This window comes from Anas platyrhynchos, chromosome 24 (assembly GCF_047663525.1).
Source record: "Anas platyrhynchos isolate ZD024472 breed Pekin duck chromosome 24, IASCAAS_PekinDuck_T2T, whole genome shotgun sequence".
In the NCBI taxonomy this organism is placed as follows: domain Eukaryota; kingdom Metazoa; phylum Chordata; class Aves; order Anseriformes; family Anatidae; genus Anas; species Anas platyrhynchos.
The window spans coordinates 2,943,210-2,960,381 of NC_092610.1; the positions used below are offsets into that span (position 1 = coordinate 2,943,210).

At 45.4% G+C, this 17,172-nt stretch overlaps 3 protein-coding genes across 7 annotated transcripts; 1 reads left to right on the forward strand and 2 right to left on the reverse strand.

The window, feature by feature from the left end:
• Nucleotides 1-239: 239 nt before the first annotated feature.
• On the reverse strand, nt 240-7,561 carry MEAF6 (MYST/Esa1 associated factor 6). Of its 5 annotated transcripts, none has more exons than XR_005260788.2 (8): nt 7,390-7,558; nt 7,106-7,221; nt 6,927-7,014; nt 6,503-6,548; nt 5,469-5,658; nt 2,217-2,274; nt 1,549-1,582; nt 240-1,074 (listed from the first exon to the last, which is right to left on the reverse strand). XR_005260788.2 is itself a non-coding variant. In XM_038167245.2 (8 exons), exons 1-8 carry the CDS (start codon nt 7,483-7,485, stop codon nt 1,066-1,068), a joined length of 609 nt encoding a protein of 202 aa, XP_038023173.1. In that variant the 5' UTR covers nt 7,486-7,561; the 3' UTR covers nt 240-1,065. The 5 variants fall into 5 exon arrangements, 4 of the variants coding, with proteins under 4 accessions (XP_038023173.1, XP_038023174.1, XP_038023175.1 ...); XM_038167245.2 differs by lacking the exon at nt 2,217-2,274 and adding an exon at nt 2,378-2,407 and having other exon boundaries at nt 7,390-7,561; XM_038167246.2 differs by lacking the exon at nt 2,217-2,274 and having other exon boundaries at nt 7,390-7,559.
• Nucleotides 7,562-9,474: 1,913 nt separating this feature from the next.
• SNIP1 (Smad nuclear interacting protein 1) lies at nt 9,475-13,310 on the reverse strand. The gene is made up of 4 exons (XM_027444059.3): nt 12,862-13,310; nt 12,676-12,772; nt 11,735-12,324; nt 9,475-11,067 (listed from the first exon to the last, which is right to left on the reverse strand). Exons 1-4 carry the CDS (start codon nt 13,308-13,310, stop codon nt 10,803-10,805), a joined length of 1,401 nt encoding a protein of 466 aa, XP_027299860.3. The 3' UTR covers nt 9,475-10,802.
• DNALI1 (dynein axonemal light intermediate chain 1) lies at nt 13,249-17,028 on the forward strand. Its single transcript, XM_027444060.3, has 6 exons — nt 13,249-13,389; nt 13,479-13,618; nt 13,712-13,881; nt 14,676-14,854; nt 15,131-15,295; nt 16,682-17,028. The coding sequence occupies exons 1-6, from the start codon at nt 13,309-13,311 to the stop codon at nt 16,709-16,711; spliced, it is 765 nt and encodes a 254-aa protein (XP_027299861.1). The 5' UTR covers nt 13,249-13,308; the 3' UTR covers nt 16,712-17,028.
• Nucleotides 17,029-17,172: the final 144 nt, after the last annotated feature.

Sequence of the window (17,172 nt, forward strand, 5' to 3'; positions counted from 1 at the left end):
CTGACTTACATCCAAGTCCTACCTTAAAGCAGGATTAGTTGAACACAGTCAGAGATTAGCGCCTGGCAATCCTTTCAAGTATTCAATGTTATGTCTACCGCAGGAAAGAAAGCACAAGGGATACCTCCAGAGGGTCATGAGACAGCTACTATGTGAAAATGGAAGAACTCCAGCAAAGTCCTCACAATCAGATGGAGAGTAAGAAACACTAGGAGTCAAAATTTGGACTGAACAAAACATGAGAAGAGAGACAAATGTATTTTTATTGTTTATGTACAAATGACAGAAGTTTGTATTAAAAAGAGAATCCACCCAACCTCAAAGATAGCAAAGAGCAAGTTGGCTTTGAGCTCCTGCCTTCCCTGCATCTAAAAGCAGTGTGTAAACTTTAGGGGATGGTGTTCAAAATAAAAGTTAGAGAAAATGGTTAGCCACCTTGTTCTCTGCTTGCGTAAGAATCAAACTGAGATGTTGCACAAAATGAATTACCTTCTTCTCTACATGGATTAAAACAAACAAACCAAAAGCCAATTTATTAGCTACACACTTTGGTTGAAAACAAAACAAAAACAACCAAAAAATTCCCCATCTACAAGCAAAACAAAACAAAACAAAACATAAACAACAACAAAAAAAAACCACATGAAGCTAAGTATCAGTAACAAAAGTAGTATAAGTCTCACAACATGGATGGGACAAACTGAATCATACCCCAATTCCAGCAGAAAAGAAAATGCCTCTCCATGGTTTTACGGATGACAGGGGGGGCAGCAGCAAGATCAGCCAATTGTAGGAAGTTCCCAACTGAGCTGGAAGCACAGAATAGTCAGGAATTCAAGACTACTACTACTACACCTTTGTCTTCCTGTAAGTCAGGTGATTTAAAAATGATGCAAAGTACATGGTCCAAGACTTTCTCCCCCAATCTGAGTTCTTTAGAGTGAACCACTCCCTTCTGCATACACTTGGCCAGAGAGCTGCCATCGTGCTCATTCAGTCGACTGGCATTTTTCTTGGTGGGGATTCATGTAGACCTAAATCCCAGAAGCTTCATCACTGATGAGTCTAGTAGTCCTGCAGAGAAAGGAAAAGGAAGGCACATTCAGACCTTTCTACTTCCACCTCTGCTTGCAGAGCTGGGATTCTTAGTTTCCTCTCATTTCTACATACCATTAGCTGAAGGCAAAACAGAAAAGAGATTTATTTTTTCTTGTAGCTGAACATTTAAAAGAGAGAACCCTTCAAAACCTTAGTTCAAGAACGCATCAACCAAAACCAGGTGCTTTTAATGCTGCACTTCATGACAAGACAGAAGGACGCAAACCAGCTGTTTTCACAAGAGGTGCATGTGACTTAATTGTGACCTAGCTTCATAACAAGCCTGCCTGCACTTATTTACTGTTAAATCCACAAGACAACGATTACTTCATAATAAGAAAAACAACATCCTAAATTACAGCAGAAGGAGGCTTTTTATGATTAGGGATCAGTCAGCCACTCAAGTCTATGGATGAGCAATGAAAACAATGACAGAGCACTGATACTTACGGCTCTTGGCTTTTTGTTTAACTTGAGATCAATCCTGTGGTTGGAAAGATAAGAGAAATGTCCATTTCAATACATTAAACAAACACTAGAGTTCAAAGAACCAGCTACTGCATATGGCACAGGCTACAACAAAGACTATTTGGTTAATTCAATCCACATTCTCAATTCGGCTGAGCCAAATCACTGTCCCAATATTACTGGACAAAAGAGCAGCAAAGAGAGGGAGAGTGGATTCTTTATTCTTTGCCAAAATGCATATTCCGTTCCATTCAAAAAAAGAGTTAATAAAAGGTTCATAATAAAAAGTCACAGGGAAGTTACGCAGCATAAAGAAATAAGGTTAAATACGCATGCTCTATGTTAATTTGTTAGATGTGTAACTATGCCATAGGTAATTATTCAGACATAGTGGTAATGGTTATTTACTTTGAATAGAGATAGGAGTTTAAGATGACAGGAATTACAGGAGTCAAAGGTACTGAGTTTATTACATTTTCCAGAAAGAAATATCCAAGTCTACACTAAACTCCTTAGGAAGCAAAGCCAGAAGAATCAGTTTTTAAACTAAGTTTTAAAGTTAAAAAGTTTATCTATTTAAAAATGAAACAGAGAGGTAAAGAAGAGTGAAGTTAATTTAATTTTGCTGAAGTTATTAAATAAAATGTTACCTCCATCACGCTTTTCTGTTTTTAAAAAAAACTTCCCAGCCTAACCTAATATACATACCTACAATTAAACAGATAAACTATGGGTTAGAAAGGTCTCAAAAGGCACATTGGTGTCTACACACTAACAACACAGCACAAGTACTAATTCAAGTCAAACTTACTCAAAGTCATAATCAAACATGCCAGACGGGCTGAGGGGCAGCATTTGAAAGGAAGAAAGCAATAGAAATTAATATACTAATGAATTAAATAAATTAGTTGATTAGCCACCCTAGCGAGATTACTAAAAAAAAAAATAAAGAAAAAAATAAAGCCAGTGTTCAAATGCCATAAAGTTCTTAAGATATCTTAAACAGAATTGGGCACAAAAAGCACTCCAGATTTGACAATCCAGAGTCCCCCTCCCCAATTGGATTTCTGGGAAAAAAGAGGTGTTAAAACAGAGGCAGAGTAGTTTTATGGAGGGAATATTATGTGCTGAAAAAGGAAACTATCAGATACTTAAGAGTGCGCGCTAGCTCACAGGCAAAGAAAAAAAAACTGGTTTGCTTGCAAAAACAAATAAATGGGTGGTCAGAAAGCAGTGGCTTTGTCTAGATTACTAAGCAAAGCAAAGCTTGTTCAGGCAGAGAGGTGGCGACAACCATAAACTTATGTGTCCAACTATGCATTCAAATGTTCTCAAAATGCACACACATCCACACATCCTCTTACACTCATTTCCTTTAGAGAGCTAAAAAGATAACACGGTGAATTGGCCGAATCTAATTACAGTTTGGTTACATTCCCACCCCACGTCTCAGCATTCACCCTGACACCACAACACAACTCTAAAAGCAGTTCTGTCCCAGAGCTAACAGCTGTATTGGTCAGAGAGGACTCATCATCAACTCATCTGTAACTTAGAAGCTTCTCAGCATCAAATTTCTACAAGGTTGCAGTATTGTTTACTCCTGAAACACTTTGTAGCCAGGAAAATTGCTCACCACAGAAAATAATCATCTTGGCCTTTTGTGGTCTGAGGGAAGAGAGGACAGCTTTAACAGAAACACTTCCATCTGATTCCCTCTTTAACTGTTAGAAATTTAACCGTCTGTTCATGGGAGTTCTGCCCAGTCTGAATCCAACTTTCCCCACTGCTCTTGATGGCAATTAAATTAGAAAAACCTAAGCTATGCAAGTGGAGTTGGTACACCTCCAGGGTGTCTGTTCCCAGCACTGTCTAATTCTTCAGGAACAGGTGAGCAGAACTCGGATGTATGCTGGTAAATGAAAGAGCTTCTGAACAAGACCTGCCATAAAAAGGTTGGGACTGGTTTTTGTTTTGTTAAAACCTAGATATACTTGAAAATTGCTTCGTCTCTTCTGCTGGAATTTAGGGGATAGTCATTAACAGCAATCACAATTTTAACAGAGTTTGTGCTACAGACAAATCGAATTATCTTCATCATCTGTCCATGCTAAGCATTACAGAATAGTCAACTACTAATTGCAAAAACCTTTCTGTAATTTAGATGTGACTCATGTATCTCTTAGGATGATAAGAAGTGCCATACCAGATCAGACCAGGGCTCCTCATGTCCAATATTCTGTCTCCGACAGTAGCCAGTACGAGCTGCTTCAGTGGAAGGAATGCAGAAGAAACCCCAAAGCAACACAACCTTTCAGTAGGGCAGTTTCTTCCTAACTCTTGGCACTAAAGTTTGGGTTATGTAACGGAGCAAAAGAATTTATATTATTTACGGCATTTGTACTGGACCCCACTGTATCCGCAGTGGATTGGTTTGTTGTCCATGTAAGTGGTTAGCAGAATATAATCATAAAAATTTGTTTGAAATAGCAATTTTCTTATGCTGTACTTCAGTTCTACACGTTGTTTCTCTGAACTGGTTTATAAATGTAGCTTCTTGTGTTACTGCTGACCTTCTTTCCAATTATCTACAGGCAAATAAAGACCTCTGAACTGCTTTTGATTCCTAGCTCATAAGGAACCAAAGAGGACTTCCAATACTTGAAGATGTTTGCCTGATTAAGACTGCTGTAGGAGGAGAATCCTGATCTAAGAATTAAAGGTATGCTAATAAGGAAAAAGTAGTTAAATGGAATTCGAGCACTATACCTACCTCCATATCTCCCAGATATTTCCCCAGCAATCCTTGGGAATCTTTACCACTTTTCTTTAAAACACTTCTCTTGCAATTCTGTGGGAAGGTCCCTCAAAGAGGGAAATCCATCCATACACAATGCGAGCAAGCTCAAGGGTAGCAACACTTAATTTTTTTTAAAACTCTTTTACTTAATTATTAAAAGCTTCTTTGCTTCTAATAATCTTTAGGTATGAGTTCCAGCAATCATTTCCAGAGAAGTGTAGCTCTGCAGTTACATCTCTGTCTCTTCTTTCCAAAAACATGGATTTCCACAGACCTCCCCCCTCCAAGGGCACAGCACTACCGTGCTCCAGAGAAATTCTAGGGCTGTACCAAAGGGGTTCTGAGGCACGATAAGAGTCAGGGTATGTTGGCCCTGGGAGAGCAGCACTATAAAGCAGTTAGATTATTTCTGATTTCTGAGCCATCAGCCTACGCTGCATCATGCCTTACAGGGCAGAACCGGTCATCTAAATTCAACCATAAAGACTTCAGGAAATGTGTTTCGCATGAATTTCAGGCCAGTTTAATAACACTCTGAGGTTTAAAAAGGTTGAGTAAGCAACTTGTACATGTCATAAGCAAAAACCCTCAGCATGGGACACGGCAACAGGAAAGGTTTGGAGTGGAAATTGTAGCAAGGATACTGAGATTGTCCACAATCCCCAAAACATTTTTTTTCATATTCCTCCCAAGAAAGCACTGACATTCCTATCTTCCTTGGATCTAGAGAAATCCAGCACAGGAAGCCAGGAATGTAATCTTCCTCTACTGGAGGGAAAACACGTTTATTCTCCTTGACAGAGAAAAGAATTGGTGAGGCCTTGTCAAAGGCAGAGCTGTACCAGAGCTGCAATTAGTACCCTGTGCTGACTGCTCGTGTAGCTACCTCAGCATTTTCTCCTCCTTGACACAATGGGTGCAATGGGATCCTGATGAACACTACGTGGTGCACACAACTTAAAAACAAGAGGAATTACCAAAACAAATGACCCGAGCTGTTCATTACTCTAACAAGTTACTAGTTCTTTTCACATATTAACGTCTATTCAACAACAGCTAACCATTCACAAGGCATTCCTAGAAGGCTGCTGGTATCACTAACCTGTGTCGATTTTTGTTCTTCCGTTTTTTGTGGCTGCTATGGTGGCTCCCAGAAGTGGAGGAAGCAGCTTTCTGGGGTTTCACCCCCTGCACAGATCCATCCAGCTCTTCAGCATCTTCCTGGTTGGGCTCATTCTCCTGATTGTGAAAGTCTGGAGAAGTGTCACTCTCTGTCCCACTGCCTGGCTCCCCTAGAATGGGACAAACACAAAAGAGCCCAGTGGTTACCTCCCCACAGGTCACATCCCAGGCAGCTCCTGTGCATGCCCAGAACAGATGTCAAACATCCAGCAATAATACACAAGGCAGCAGAAGTATACTGAGCCTTAGGCCACAAGATAAATAAAAGAACCTGAAAAAACATTCTGAAGTACAACAAGCGACCTCGCCAGTGACTGAAGCATGCTAAAATTGCATCTGATTTGCTATTAATTACATAAGTATATATTAAAAAAAAAATCACACAAGTGAACATAAGTAGCAAATATCCTCAAAACAAATAGGGGAAGAAGTATGACAATTAAAATTTCTAGTACCAAGCACTGGAAATGCAGCACTGCTTCTTTATCAGCACATAACACGTAAGTTACAGTGGCAGCAAGACTACCTCAGGAGGGAAGGCCTAAACACTGAGAGCTCACAAGTAGTTTCTGAAAGTAATTTCTCTCAGCTCCTCCTATAATCACTTGCAAGTGCCCGAAAGACACACAAACAGAAATGGATTGCTTCATTCCTTCTAGCCTTTTTCTCCAAAGAGCACCAAATCCATATAAATATATTTTATGCACAGCAAACCCTTACCAAACATACAAGTTTGCTCAGGAAATCGAGCTCAACTTTACTCCTGTTTCTCACAGTGTCTCTGTTGAATTTACTTGAATTTGAGCACTCAGGAGCTGGCCTGGGCGGACCAGCCACAGACCTCTGAAGGGGAGAGCTCCAGGGGGGCAGTGAGTGGGGCAGAGCTCAGTTGCGGGGAGAAGCTTAGCTCTTTCCAATTCTGCCAGTTCAGAGAGAAATGAAGAGGTGACTTACGCTTCTCAATGAGCTGGTCTTGAACTCCAGCTAATGCACTGACCGCCTAGAAAATTGAAAGGGACGTTAATGACAGCAGTAACTCACTCTCCACTTTTCAAACACTCAAGAACCGTGGCAAATTGCCTTACAGAGAAGGAGGCATCAGGCCTTTGCTTTACAGAACTTGCAACCAAGCACCAGCGTGGCACAGCAGAAAGGAGTTAGGAGCAAAAAGAAGATGAGAATGGCAACAACAAGTGCACAGCATGGGTGGTTGTCAGCTGTGGTTACCTTTTACTTCTCCAGGAGCTAGGAAAAGGGTTTCTGAAAAAGACTGCCAGGTGGGGATGAAGATGCTGGGGATGGGGAGGCAGAGGAGATTGTACAGAAGGGTGGTCCCACAGCAGTGACCACCACAGGACCTGCCAGGACCAACACTCACCGCCGCCGAAGTGACCGAGGACTTGCTGAAGAGCCTCTCGGCCTCCTTGAACTTGCGGTTCCTCCGGTCGTTTTTGCTGTTGGAATTCCTACAAAAAAAGAAAACCAAACTTCGTGAAGGGGGGGGGAGAGCCCGGCGGGGGCGGGACAGGACAAGACAGGGACCGGTGCGGGACTCACTTCTGGTTGGTGAGGTAGCGGTCCCAGCCGCGGATGATGTTGCCGTACATCTGCGTGTCCTCCAGGTAGCTGCCCTCGAAGGCGTAGATCTGCCGCTCCAGATTTGCCAGCGTCTCCTGCCGGGCACAGCGCGGGGCATGGAGCAGGCCCCGGCCCCCCCCCACCCCCCCACCGCGGCCTAGGCCCCGCCGCCCGCCTCCAGCCCCGCGGCCTAGGCCCGGCCCGGTGTCCCCCGGTCCCCCCCTCTCAATTCCCGGCCCCGGGACCCATCCCTGCTGCCTCACCGCCAGCTCCTGCTTGCGTTTCACCAGCTCGGCGAGCTCCCGCCGGGTGTCGGGGATCTGCGGGGGGCCGCCGGCCTTGGCGTGCAGCGCGGCCATGGCGGCCTGCGGCGGGCGGGCGGTGGCGGGGACGGAGCCTGCGGTGCCCGCTTGGTGCCGCCGGGGGCAGCGCTGAGCCCGGCCGAGGCCACCGCGGATCCGCCCCGGTTCCAACTCCCGGCCCCCAGCCCCCGGTCCGCCTCCGGGGCCGGCTTCGGTCCCGGCCCGTTTGGTTCCGAAGGGGGAAAAAAAGGCGAGGCCGGGAACCCCCCCCCGGTGTGGCCCCGCCGCGGTGTCGGTCCCTGCCCCGCACCGCGGGTAGTGTTTGGGTTTTAGTTTACGTAATGTTTGGGTTTTAGTTTAGGCAATGATCGGGTTTTCGTTTAAAAGAGGCTTCGTGGAGGGTTTGCTGCACGCAAATGTGCGGGAAGGGGGCCGGTGCTGCTGGGATGGGGCAGGGACAGGCAGGTGACAGCCCTTGACTGAGGGGTTTTCCCCTTTACTGAGGGAAAAACGATCATCACAAAGTACAGACGCCTGCACAGAGCAGCTTGAACGGCCTTTCGGGGAGTTCTCAAAGGTTTGGTGCCACTCAGTGGAAATGTACAATGCTCGACCCGATTCTTTGGAAGGAAATTTTACACTGAAAATAAAGCAATAAAATATGAGACCCGGCATTCAAATGCTGCACCATTTGTAAAAGAGGGTTATTTTTGTGTTCATTGCCACTTGGTACGATGCAGCTCCTTGAATCCCATCATAAGCAGCCTGTTTTCCCCAGAATAAGGCCAATTAATAAAAACAATACAGCAAAAATCAAGAACATGGGTGTGCTATTATAACATATTCAGGTTTGTAAACATGAATTTGCAAAATAGATGCAGTAAATTGTAGAGTATTTGGGGATTTCACTTGTCTCTTTGTTTCCAGCCCAATGACCAAATAGGACTCAAGCGTGACACCAGCCGAGGCCATTTCCTAGCAAGGTGTAAAGGGATCACAAGTGGCAACCCAGCAGGGTTACGTAAAAAAAAAAAAAAAAATCTAAAAAAGTAAAAAAAAAAAATCATTTAGGCAAGACAGTATCATTGCTCTTCTGTCTCAGCTGTAAGGATTCCATCTTTGTGGCTTCCTTTTGTGAAGAAATAACCCCAAGTAGATCATCTCAACATCTTCTAGAAGTAGTTGAGGATACTTTGTACCAAACTTTTTTTTTAGTTGGGTTCAAGCTTCTACTAAACTACATTAGTTTATTTAAATGCTCTGAAATAAGCATGGCTTGCTGGGCTGGTTTGCCCTTTTGTGCTACCGATACCCCTGGCTTAAACCACAGCTGTTTCCTAGCATGAGCCTGTCTGCATCCAAGGGCAAGCAGCCCGGACACGGCACTAAGCTACCTGCTGCACACTCAGCTCAGAAAGGTTTGAGCAAAGAAAAGCGCTACCAACCCTTACCATCCTCCAGCCTCACAGCATCTGAAGCGCACAAATCATGCAAACTTTTCTTTTTAAAACTTCATGTTCTTAAAATGGAAACTAATGCTTTGATAGCATGGTACAAAAGACACACAGGTACCAGATCGCAATTGCTGTGGGTGCTGCAGGGTCAGATCAGAGGTGTAGGGGAAGTGGCAGTTGTTGGTAGTGTGCCCATGGTGTGTGCAGTCTGACAAAGCAAACACACACACCGTGGTTCTTCAGGGTATTGACACCTTGGTTCTTCAGTGTATTGACACAGGACCCATAACCGAGGCAGCTGCAGCCTTACCAGTCCTGAGGTAACATGGCACCATCTATTCAGTCCTGCTTTTACTTAAATATAATGCTTAAATTAAAAAAAAAATAAAAAATAAATGCATGAGTGACAGTGGAATGGTATTTGTTAGTTCTACACTTTACAGCTGCTGAACCACTTTGTTGAACGTCACAGCTGCGATGATTTATACCTTCAGCATCTCTCAGCTTTCCAGGCTTGTCCAAAAATATAATGCACCTATTTCAAGGAATACAAAGAAGAGGGACACTAGAAAAATCTTATAACTAAAAGGAATTAGGGCTAAATTTACAAATTCTTTATTTAAAAACCCCTGGAGTATATATAAAGGAGATCCTCCTAGTCAAAACTCATTGTGCCTACTGCTTGAAAACCTACACCAATGCCCCATATTTACACCATCAATGTTCTAGCCTGTGTATACAGTGTGCAGCCCCTGCATACACCAAGTATATACACAGCACGTAGGGATAGCATGTGTGACCACAGAACAAACATCCAGGCAAATTAGTAAAACAGTGTGAAAACATTACATTTCTTACATCGTAAAGCAAACCATGGGAAGTAGACATCCAAAAATATGCAAGATGCAAGTACTTGCAGTAAGTAGAATCGGTTCTTCTCTTCCTAAAGTATTGTTTTCATTTACAGGGGGGAAGAAGAATATTTTAAACAAATGGCGGTTTAACTTTTTATATAAAAAAAACTTAAATAGTGCAAACTGGTTGAAACGTGCCACCATGTGACAGGTACTCTATGTAATACAAACAAAACCAAGAAGTTACTCACAGGGCAGTGGTGCTGTCGGAGATAAAGGCCCTACCTTTAGAACTAGATATTCAACATCCAGTAACGGTTTCAGCATCCTTTGCTGCAACACATGCTGGGCATGCACTGACTTGTGCCTCAGCCCTCCCAAATCAAGTTATTGTAACCTAAAATTTTAGGAAGCGCTTCCTTTAGTTTCCATTTACCTGATAATTTCCAGGTAGTAGTCTGGTAAAATGCCCACGGCTGAAGGTTATCATAATGCAGTCTAACTACCCGAAACATACAGATACAAGGGGAGCTTTGCAACACTTCTGCCTTTTTAGTAGGAAGGCTGGTAAATTGTCCTGTCTAGAACTAACCTGGCAAGAAATTTGGCAAACTCTACCAAACGAGACATGTTACAAAGGGTATTGGGTCACCTTCTAACTAAGATCTTAGTTAAGTAGCATTGTCAAAGGGTTATGACGAAACAGGTAATAAAAATAGTTTTAAATACGCTGTGTTTGACATCATTTTCTAAAAGAGGAGAGTCTTTCAGCATTCGCTGAGTATTTCCAGCATCACAACATTCACATCCAGGTGCTCTTTTTGCTTGTCAGGGGGGAAAAAAAGAAAAAGGAAATACAAAGCTGGATTTCCTGATATGCAGAACTATCAAAGATGAATAATCAGTGAAGTCCCCCAAAATAAAGCATGACAACTGATCAGCAACAGAAGGACTTTAAGGCAATAAGAGGCATCAGTGCTTTGATGCTCCCATGTTTACATCCCAATGTATGATCTCTTGAAAGTTTCTCTCCCCTGCTCCCGCCCCCCAGTTTCCTCCTCATCTGTTAACTGTCAGACTCTTCCTCCTTCTCCTCCTCCTCATCATCGTCCTTTGTGTTGGCCTCAGATTTGTCTGAAGATTCGTGGAGGAGAACGTACTCCCTGCTGCTGAACCCGAACTTCAGCACATCCTTTTCTTTCAGTTCATAGTAACGCTGAGGTTCGATCCGCTGGTTGTTGAGGAACGTGCCGTTGCCAGAGCCGAGGTCGATGATGTACGGCCTGACCCTCCGGCCGATCGTTCCGTCGGCACGAGTGTACTCCACAAGCCTGGCGAGACAAAAAACACCATTTCTATCAAAGCAGAGAAACAGAAAATCCCCTACTCCACACGCAGATGGATTTTGGAGCACATCAGCCCCAGTGCAGTTCAGCATCAACTGTATTTCAGAGATCTGAGCAAGTAAAATGTGAGAAATGAGAGATGGGATGAGAACTGGAAAATCCCTGAAACATTCCGACAGGCATCACCTCCCGTAACTCACTGTGATCTAACGCAGTAATTCCTAACACACAACAGATGGCTCTTCCTTAAGAGAGCAACTCTGTCTTCTGAAGCACGCAACCCCTGCTGCTTCAAAAGGAGCTCAGCAGTCTTTGTTGTGAAAACCCAAACGCAAACCTCTCCTTGAAACGCTTTTACTGCCAATTACACCTGCTACTTATTCCAGCTTGGATGTATGCGCAGTTCTGTGCTTAACCCTGCTGGGTTATTTGTCTTAGTAAAAGGCTGCTTGTGGTTAAATGAGAGGAATCGCAAATATTTTGATTACTGCTAGGATGACATGCAGCAGTCATAAAATAAAAGAAACAATTTACAATAAACACACACTTATAAACCATGCGTAACTACTTTTTTTTTTCCCCCATTTATTTTATTTTTCACAAATTACTAAATAACCCCGTCGCACCAGCAGGCAGGCAGAGGAATACTCACCGGTACTGGAACACAGCGTGCTGCTTTGAGCAGGAGGGGTGGTCGATGGGGATATCTGCAATCCTGCGGTGCCTGCCCAGCAGGTAAGCGCTCTGCCTGTGGATGTACATGACCGGGAGGAACTCGTCGTTTTTAAAAGGGTAGAGGCGCCACCGCTTCTTTGGGATCCGAGCCTCAGGGGGCTCACTGTACTTGATCACAACCCCTCGGAAGGTGTTGGTGTCCTCCAGAAGGGCCCCAGACAGTTCAAAGCTCGGTTTTTCTTTCTTTACCGCAGCTTTGTCTTTTGGTTTGTTATCAGACTGCCCGAGTTCTGGATTCTGGTCAACGCTGCTCCCTTCGTTGTTTTGCCGGTGCTCTCGCCTTCTCTCGTTATAAAACTCTCTCTCTGCTTGCTGCTCACGTATGTTCTGAGCATCCCTCTCTCGCTCGTGGCCTCGACCTCCAGGCCTTTCACTGGGATTTTTCCTTCTGTCTGCGTGATCTCTGTGCCTATCTCTGTCACCACTTCTGTCTCGCCTGTGCTCCTGCTCTGATGGGTATTTCTGCTTTCGCTCCTCATTTCCTCTACGAGGATGTTCGTCTCGCTCCTGTAGGGAAGGAGCACTTAGGGTGAGGTATTAGAATTAGATCAAAGACGCAGAAAATTTACTTTGGCAAAAGTGACCAAGGCTGGACTCACAAGCAGGCAGGAACACTGAACTACTTACAGCAACACTCGAAGCGTGGAGCAGTGAGACGTTACCCTATGAGAATCTTTTTATTCTCGAGGCATTTTTACAAGGATTTGAGGAAGAAAACTGCCGGACCTGAAGCCAGTTTCCGGACCTCCCCCAGCCGAGCCTCTCGGAAGCCGCAGGAGGAGCCCGGCGGGCCGAACCAAGCCGCGGACAGCGCCCAGCACCGTGCCCGCCCGTTAATCCGTTAACGCCTCCATTTACCTGCTTCACCTTCACCGTGCCGTGGTGCGGGCTGCGGCTCCGCCTGCCGCGCGGGGACCTGCTCCGGCGGCCGGTCCGGCTCCGCCGCTTGGGCGACCTTTAAGGCAAGGAGAGGAGGAGCCGTGAGAGGCAGGAACCGGGCCGGGCACAGCGCCGGGCCCGCAGCCACCGGCCGGGCCTGCCTACCTGCTGCTGCCCCCGCGGCCTCCCCGCCGCTCGTCGGTCGGCGGCGACTGGCTGCCCCCCCGCGCCGAGCGGGACGCGGAGCGCCGCGGGCTGCGCTTTTCGGCCTTCACCGTCACCTCCCCGCCGCGCCGCCGCTGCTCGGCCCGGTGCTGCCGCTCCGGCCGCCGCCGCTGCTCCGCCGCCTCCTCCATGGCGCCGCCGCCGGCCGCCACCGCCGGAAGTGAGCTCCGCTTCCGGCCCTGCCCCGGAGGACTTCCGCCGGGGCGTCCGGTAGCTCCGCACGGCGCATGCGCCTTAGGGAGACGCACGGGGCGGGGTCTCCATAGCAACAACGCAGCCTCCAGGGCGGTGGCGCTGTCTCCATAGCAACAGCGCCGCTCCCCCGTAGCAACAGCGCCGTTTCCATAGCAACAAGGGCGCCGCCGCCACAGCGAGAAGGGCGCCGCCATGATCCCGCCGCCGGACTCGCTGCTGCGCTACGAGCCGCCGATGCTGGTCAGCCGCCGCAGCGAGAAGCGCTCCCCGGAGGTGAGCGGGGCCCGGGGGCGCGGCTGAGGCCTGAGGGAGCTGCCCGAGGCCCGGCCCGGCCCCACAGCGCTCTGTGTCCCCCCGCACAGGCCCGCCCGCTGAAGGGGACCCCGCAGACGCCGCCGCAGCCCGGCCCCGTCCCGCAGCCCCGGCCCCGTCCCGCCGCTTCCGCGGCCGCCGCCGAGGGCAGGCAGCCCCAGGAGCTGCTGAACGCCATCCTGCCGCCGCGGTGAGACCGGGGGGGGAGCCGCCGAGATGGCCCCGGTGGGCCTCCCGGCGGTCCCCATCCATCCCCCGCCTTCCCGCTGCTTTTTGGGTGCAGGGAGTGGGAGGAGGACAAGCAGCTGTGGGTGCAGCAGGTGTCCAGCGTGCCCAGCACCCGCCTGGACGTCGTGCAGCTCCAGGAGCAGCTGGACCTGAGGCTGCAGCAGCGGCAGGCGCGGGAGACCGGCATCTGCCCCGTGCGCAGGGAGCTCTACTCGCAGTGCTTCGGTCAGTACTGGTGGGCACAACAACACCGCTCCTCTCCTTCTGCCTCAGTCCCTGTCTGCCCCACTGCTGCTCTTGCCAGGTTTCACACAGCCTTGAACCCCGCAAGAGGGGATACCAGGCCGTGGTTGCCTTTCCCTGCCCCCCAGCAGTGCTCTGCAGCTGACTGTGTGACTCTTACACTCCCAGCCCATGCTGGGAGCTGTTATAGATGTAGCATTTTAAGTGTCCCATTATTCACAAAGCTGCCACAAAAATGACTTGTTTTAACACTAATCTTATGTATATGTAAAAGATGCAAAGAGTCTTAATATTGCTTTAGTTGTTTATAACCCCACTTGTTAATTTAAACTAACCTAAAACAAAGCTTTACTCTTTAATACTCTAATATCCTCTGCAAAACTCCTGAATACTTTTACTTCTCTGATGACCTGGAACTGATCTTCCAAATGCCGGATGAGCAGAATTCTTCTGGAGGCTCTTGCCTCTTCTGACAATTGCATAAAATCATTACAAGTATTAAGGGTTTTGCTATTATGATTTCCCTGGGACAGAAACACGTGTTACCAGAGTTTCTATACACCACACTGCTTCATGTCAATGGATTTATTTGCTTGCACTTCGTGCTGTAGCTGTAAAGTAACAAAATCAAAATTAGGACCGTCTCCCATAAACCAATGTTGCTCTTGTGGTGCAAATAATAAGTAAAAAACAAGAATTTCTGGACCCTGTGCATCTCCAGCATTCCCAGATAAATGCCAGGTAGTTACTCAGTAATTTGTACCTTTTCTTTAAAGATGAATTGATCCGTGAAATTACAATTAACTGTGCGGAGCGAGGACTACTGCTGCTTCGAGTCAGGGATGAAATCCAAATGACAATTGCTGCTTACCAGACGCTGTATGAGAGCAGCACCGCATTTGGCATGCGGAAGGCACTGCAAGCCGAGCAAGGCAAACATGACATGGAAAAAAGAGTAAGTTGGTCTGTTAAACCAATAATAGTTTTCTGCGTGTGATAATGGCATGAGAATATTATTTTTATATAAAAACCAATTATTTCTACTTCCACTGGGTGGCAGTAAAGATCATCAAAATATTTGTCTTGCTGCTTCCCTAAGGCTTAATTGCATTTCATAAGCTATTATACCTGTAGCATTTTAATGACTGTACAACATAGCGTAAAGTTGAGAAATCAAATTAAAATTGACTGTTAACAAACGAAACTTGAGAGATCTGTATTATTTTATAAGATTGCAGAGCTAGAAGAGGAAAAACGGGAGCTGGAAAGACAGGTGAACGAAGAGAAAGCTAAATGTGAGGCTATCGAAAAACGTGAAAACGAAAGGCGCCAGATAGAGGAAAAGAAACACACCGAAGAGGTTCAGTTCCTGAAGCGAACGAATCAACAGCTGAAGGTTAGTAAAGAAACACAACTCTAAATAGCAATGGTAAACTTTGGCATTTTTAGTTAGGAAGACGTAAAACAAACTTTCTCCTTCCCGTTTATAGTAGTTACATTTATGATGCACTTGTATTAACGTCCCACTTTCTTTAAATTCTTGATGAAGTAGGAAGATTGAGAGGATTTATTGTACTTGAGCCTTCTTAATGGAACTATTTAGCAGCAGAGTTGAATTGTGCTGGCAGCGCCATCACATTTTCTTGGAAGTTCCTATCTCCATCTAAAATAAGAGAGCTATAGACAATGCAAACCAAAACCTAGGAAGGGCAAGCACATATTACTGACTGGATTTCTAGGCCTCTCTATGTCTGTTATGTCACATTTGAAGTGTAGCTACTATTACAGGTAAAAGCACTTTTCTATTCACTTGATGTTTGCTAACATGCTCTCATGGAAAACGCTAAAGCAATTTGTCCCATGGGGATTTGACTGGATCACTGAAATTGTTTTGAATCTGACAGGAGTGATTTTGTGCATGCTACTTTAATGAAAAGAGGTTCTGTTAATTACTTTGTGTTTGGCAGGAATCGTAAACAACTGTAACTGTTTCTGACTAGAGCTAAAATACTTCCTTTACACCCAGCTGCTTTCCTTATCTCCACTATCCCCAGTTTTCCTTTCTAAACCATTAACATCCTCAGGCCATCTTGAAGTATTTTAGGGCACGGAATAGAGTAACTGTTAGAGCAAATGTGTGCTGCCACCGGACCCATGTTTCTTCCTTTAAGTACAAGTATTTGAACAGCTGTGTATATACCACTGTTGTAGTTTATTTTTATGGCAGCTCTAGGAAGAGGACAAGCTAGGAGTCCTGGAAGCTTCACACATTACACGCTCCCTAAGCACGGGTAGCACTCTGATCAATCTCTTTAACTGGGCGTCAAGTTGTCTCAGTAACTGAAAAACTTGCTGTTCCCAGCTACTTTTGTCCCAGAGTCAGTTTGTGTTCCAAACCCTAGAGAGCCAAATATTTAATTTAGCTAACATAGTCCAGCCTGAAATCAGAGAATTCAGACCACTGTTTCAACAGCTTTTATTTAATTTCCTCTTCAATGCTTTACATTATAAAATGAGCCTTTCATTGTATGGAACCAAGGCCAGCTCTTTTCTTCTCAGAATGCAGAAAGTGTGTATGCCAAGAATGAAAAGCTAATTTATAAAACATGTAGTAAGGAATGGAATAGCTAGGGAAAAATCCTGGCCTGTTTCTCTTGAAGTATTGCAGCATCCCTCAGCTCCTCGCTTTGAATATCTAACAGACAATTTATCACTTTTCATCAACGCGGGTTTATTTTTTAGATTGAATTTAATTTGACTTACTGTCTTATTTGTTTTTCAGGCTCAACTTGAAAGCATCATTTCAAAGTAGATTTTAGTTTGGTGTCCTCCATGCAGCGCTCAAAAGAGCTGTCAGAGCAAGAAGTTTGCAATTAGCGACAAAGATCTGTCTTCAAAAAACAATACTAAATTTTCACTTACCGGTAACTGAAAGCAGTGTAATTGCATTATTTGTCCCTTTTTCTCTTCAAGGAGTTGAAATTCAAAAGCTTCACTAGTTACTGTGCCCTCTTTCAGTACCATCTCAGCATGTAGCTCCTTGAATAGTGAACATGCCTGGGACTCACTTGTTGGTAATATGCTAATGACCTTCAAAGCAATAAACTAATAAATGCTTTTACAAACAAGCATCTCTGTAATGTTATTACTCTGAAAATGTTGCAGAAAACTTTGAAATCCTGTATGACGTGTCTACAACTAATGTGTCACATTCATTATTAATCAATTTTCAGATACCTCCTGAACAGAAGTGGTTTGGCAGATATTTCCCCA

Bases quoted from the DNA above. Each gene is read 5' to 3' on its own strand.
- DNALI1 (XM_027444060.3), top strand. From the start codon at position 13,309: ATGATCCCGCCGCCGGACTCGCTGCTGCGCTACGAGCCGCCGATGCTG. The intron at 13,619-13,711 runs GTGAGACCGGGG...TTTTGGGTGCAG, and splicing joins AACGCCATCCTGCCGCCGCG to GGAGTGGGAGGAGGACAAGC. The intron at 13,882-14,675 runs GTCAGTACTGGT...TTTTCTTTAAAG, and splicing joins GCTCTACTCGCAGTGCTTCG to ATGAATTGATCCGTGAAATT.
- SNIP1 (XM_027444059.3), bottom strand. From the start codon at position 13,310: ATGGCGGCGCCCTTCTCGCTGTGGCGGCGGCGCCCTTGTTGCTATGGA. The intron at 12,773-12,861 runs GTAGGCAGGCCC...CTTGCCTTAAAG, and splicing joins GGCCGCGGGGGCAGCAGCAG to GTCGCCCAAGCGGCGGAGCC. The intron at 12,325-12,675 runs GTAAATGGAGGC...CCTTCCCTACAG, and splicing joins GCACGGTGAAGGTGAAGCAG to GAGCGAGACGAACATCCTCG.
- MEAF6 (XM_038167245.2), bottom strand. From the start codon at position 7,485: ATGGCCGCGCTGCACGCCAAGGCCGGCGGCCCCCCGCAGATCCCCGAC. The intron at 5,659-6,502 runs GTAAGTCACCTC...GTCCCATTCTAG, and splicing joins AGACCAGCTCATTGAGAAGC to GGGAGCCAGGCAGTGGGACA. The intron at 2,408-5,468 runs GTTAGTGATACC...GCTGCCCCTCAG, and splicing joins AAGAACAAAAATCGACACAG to CCCGTCTGGCATGTTTGATT.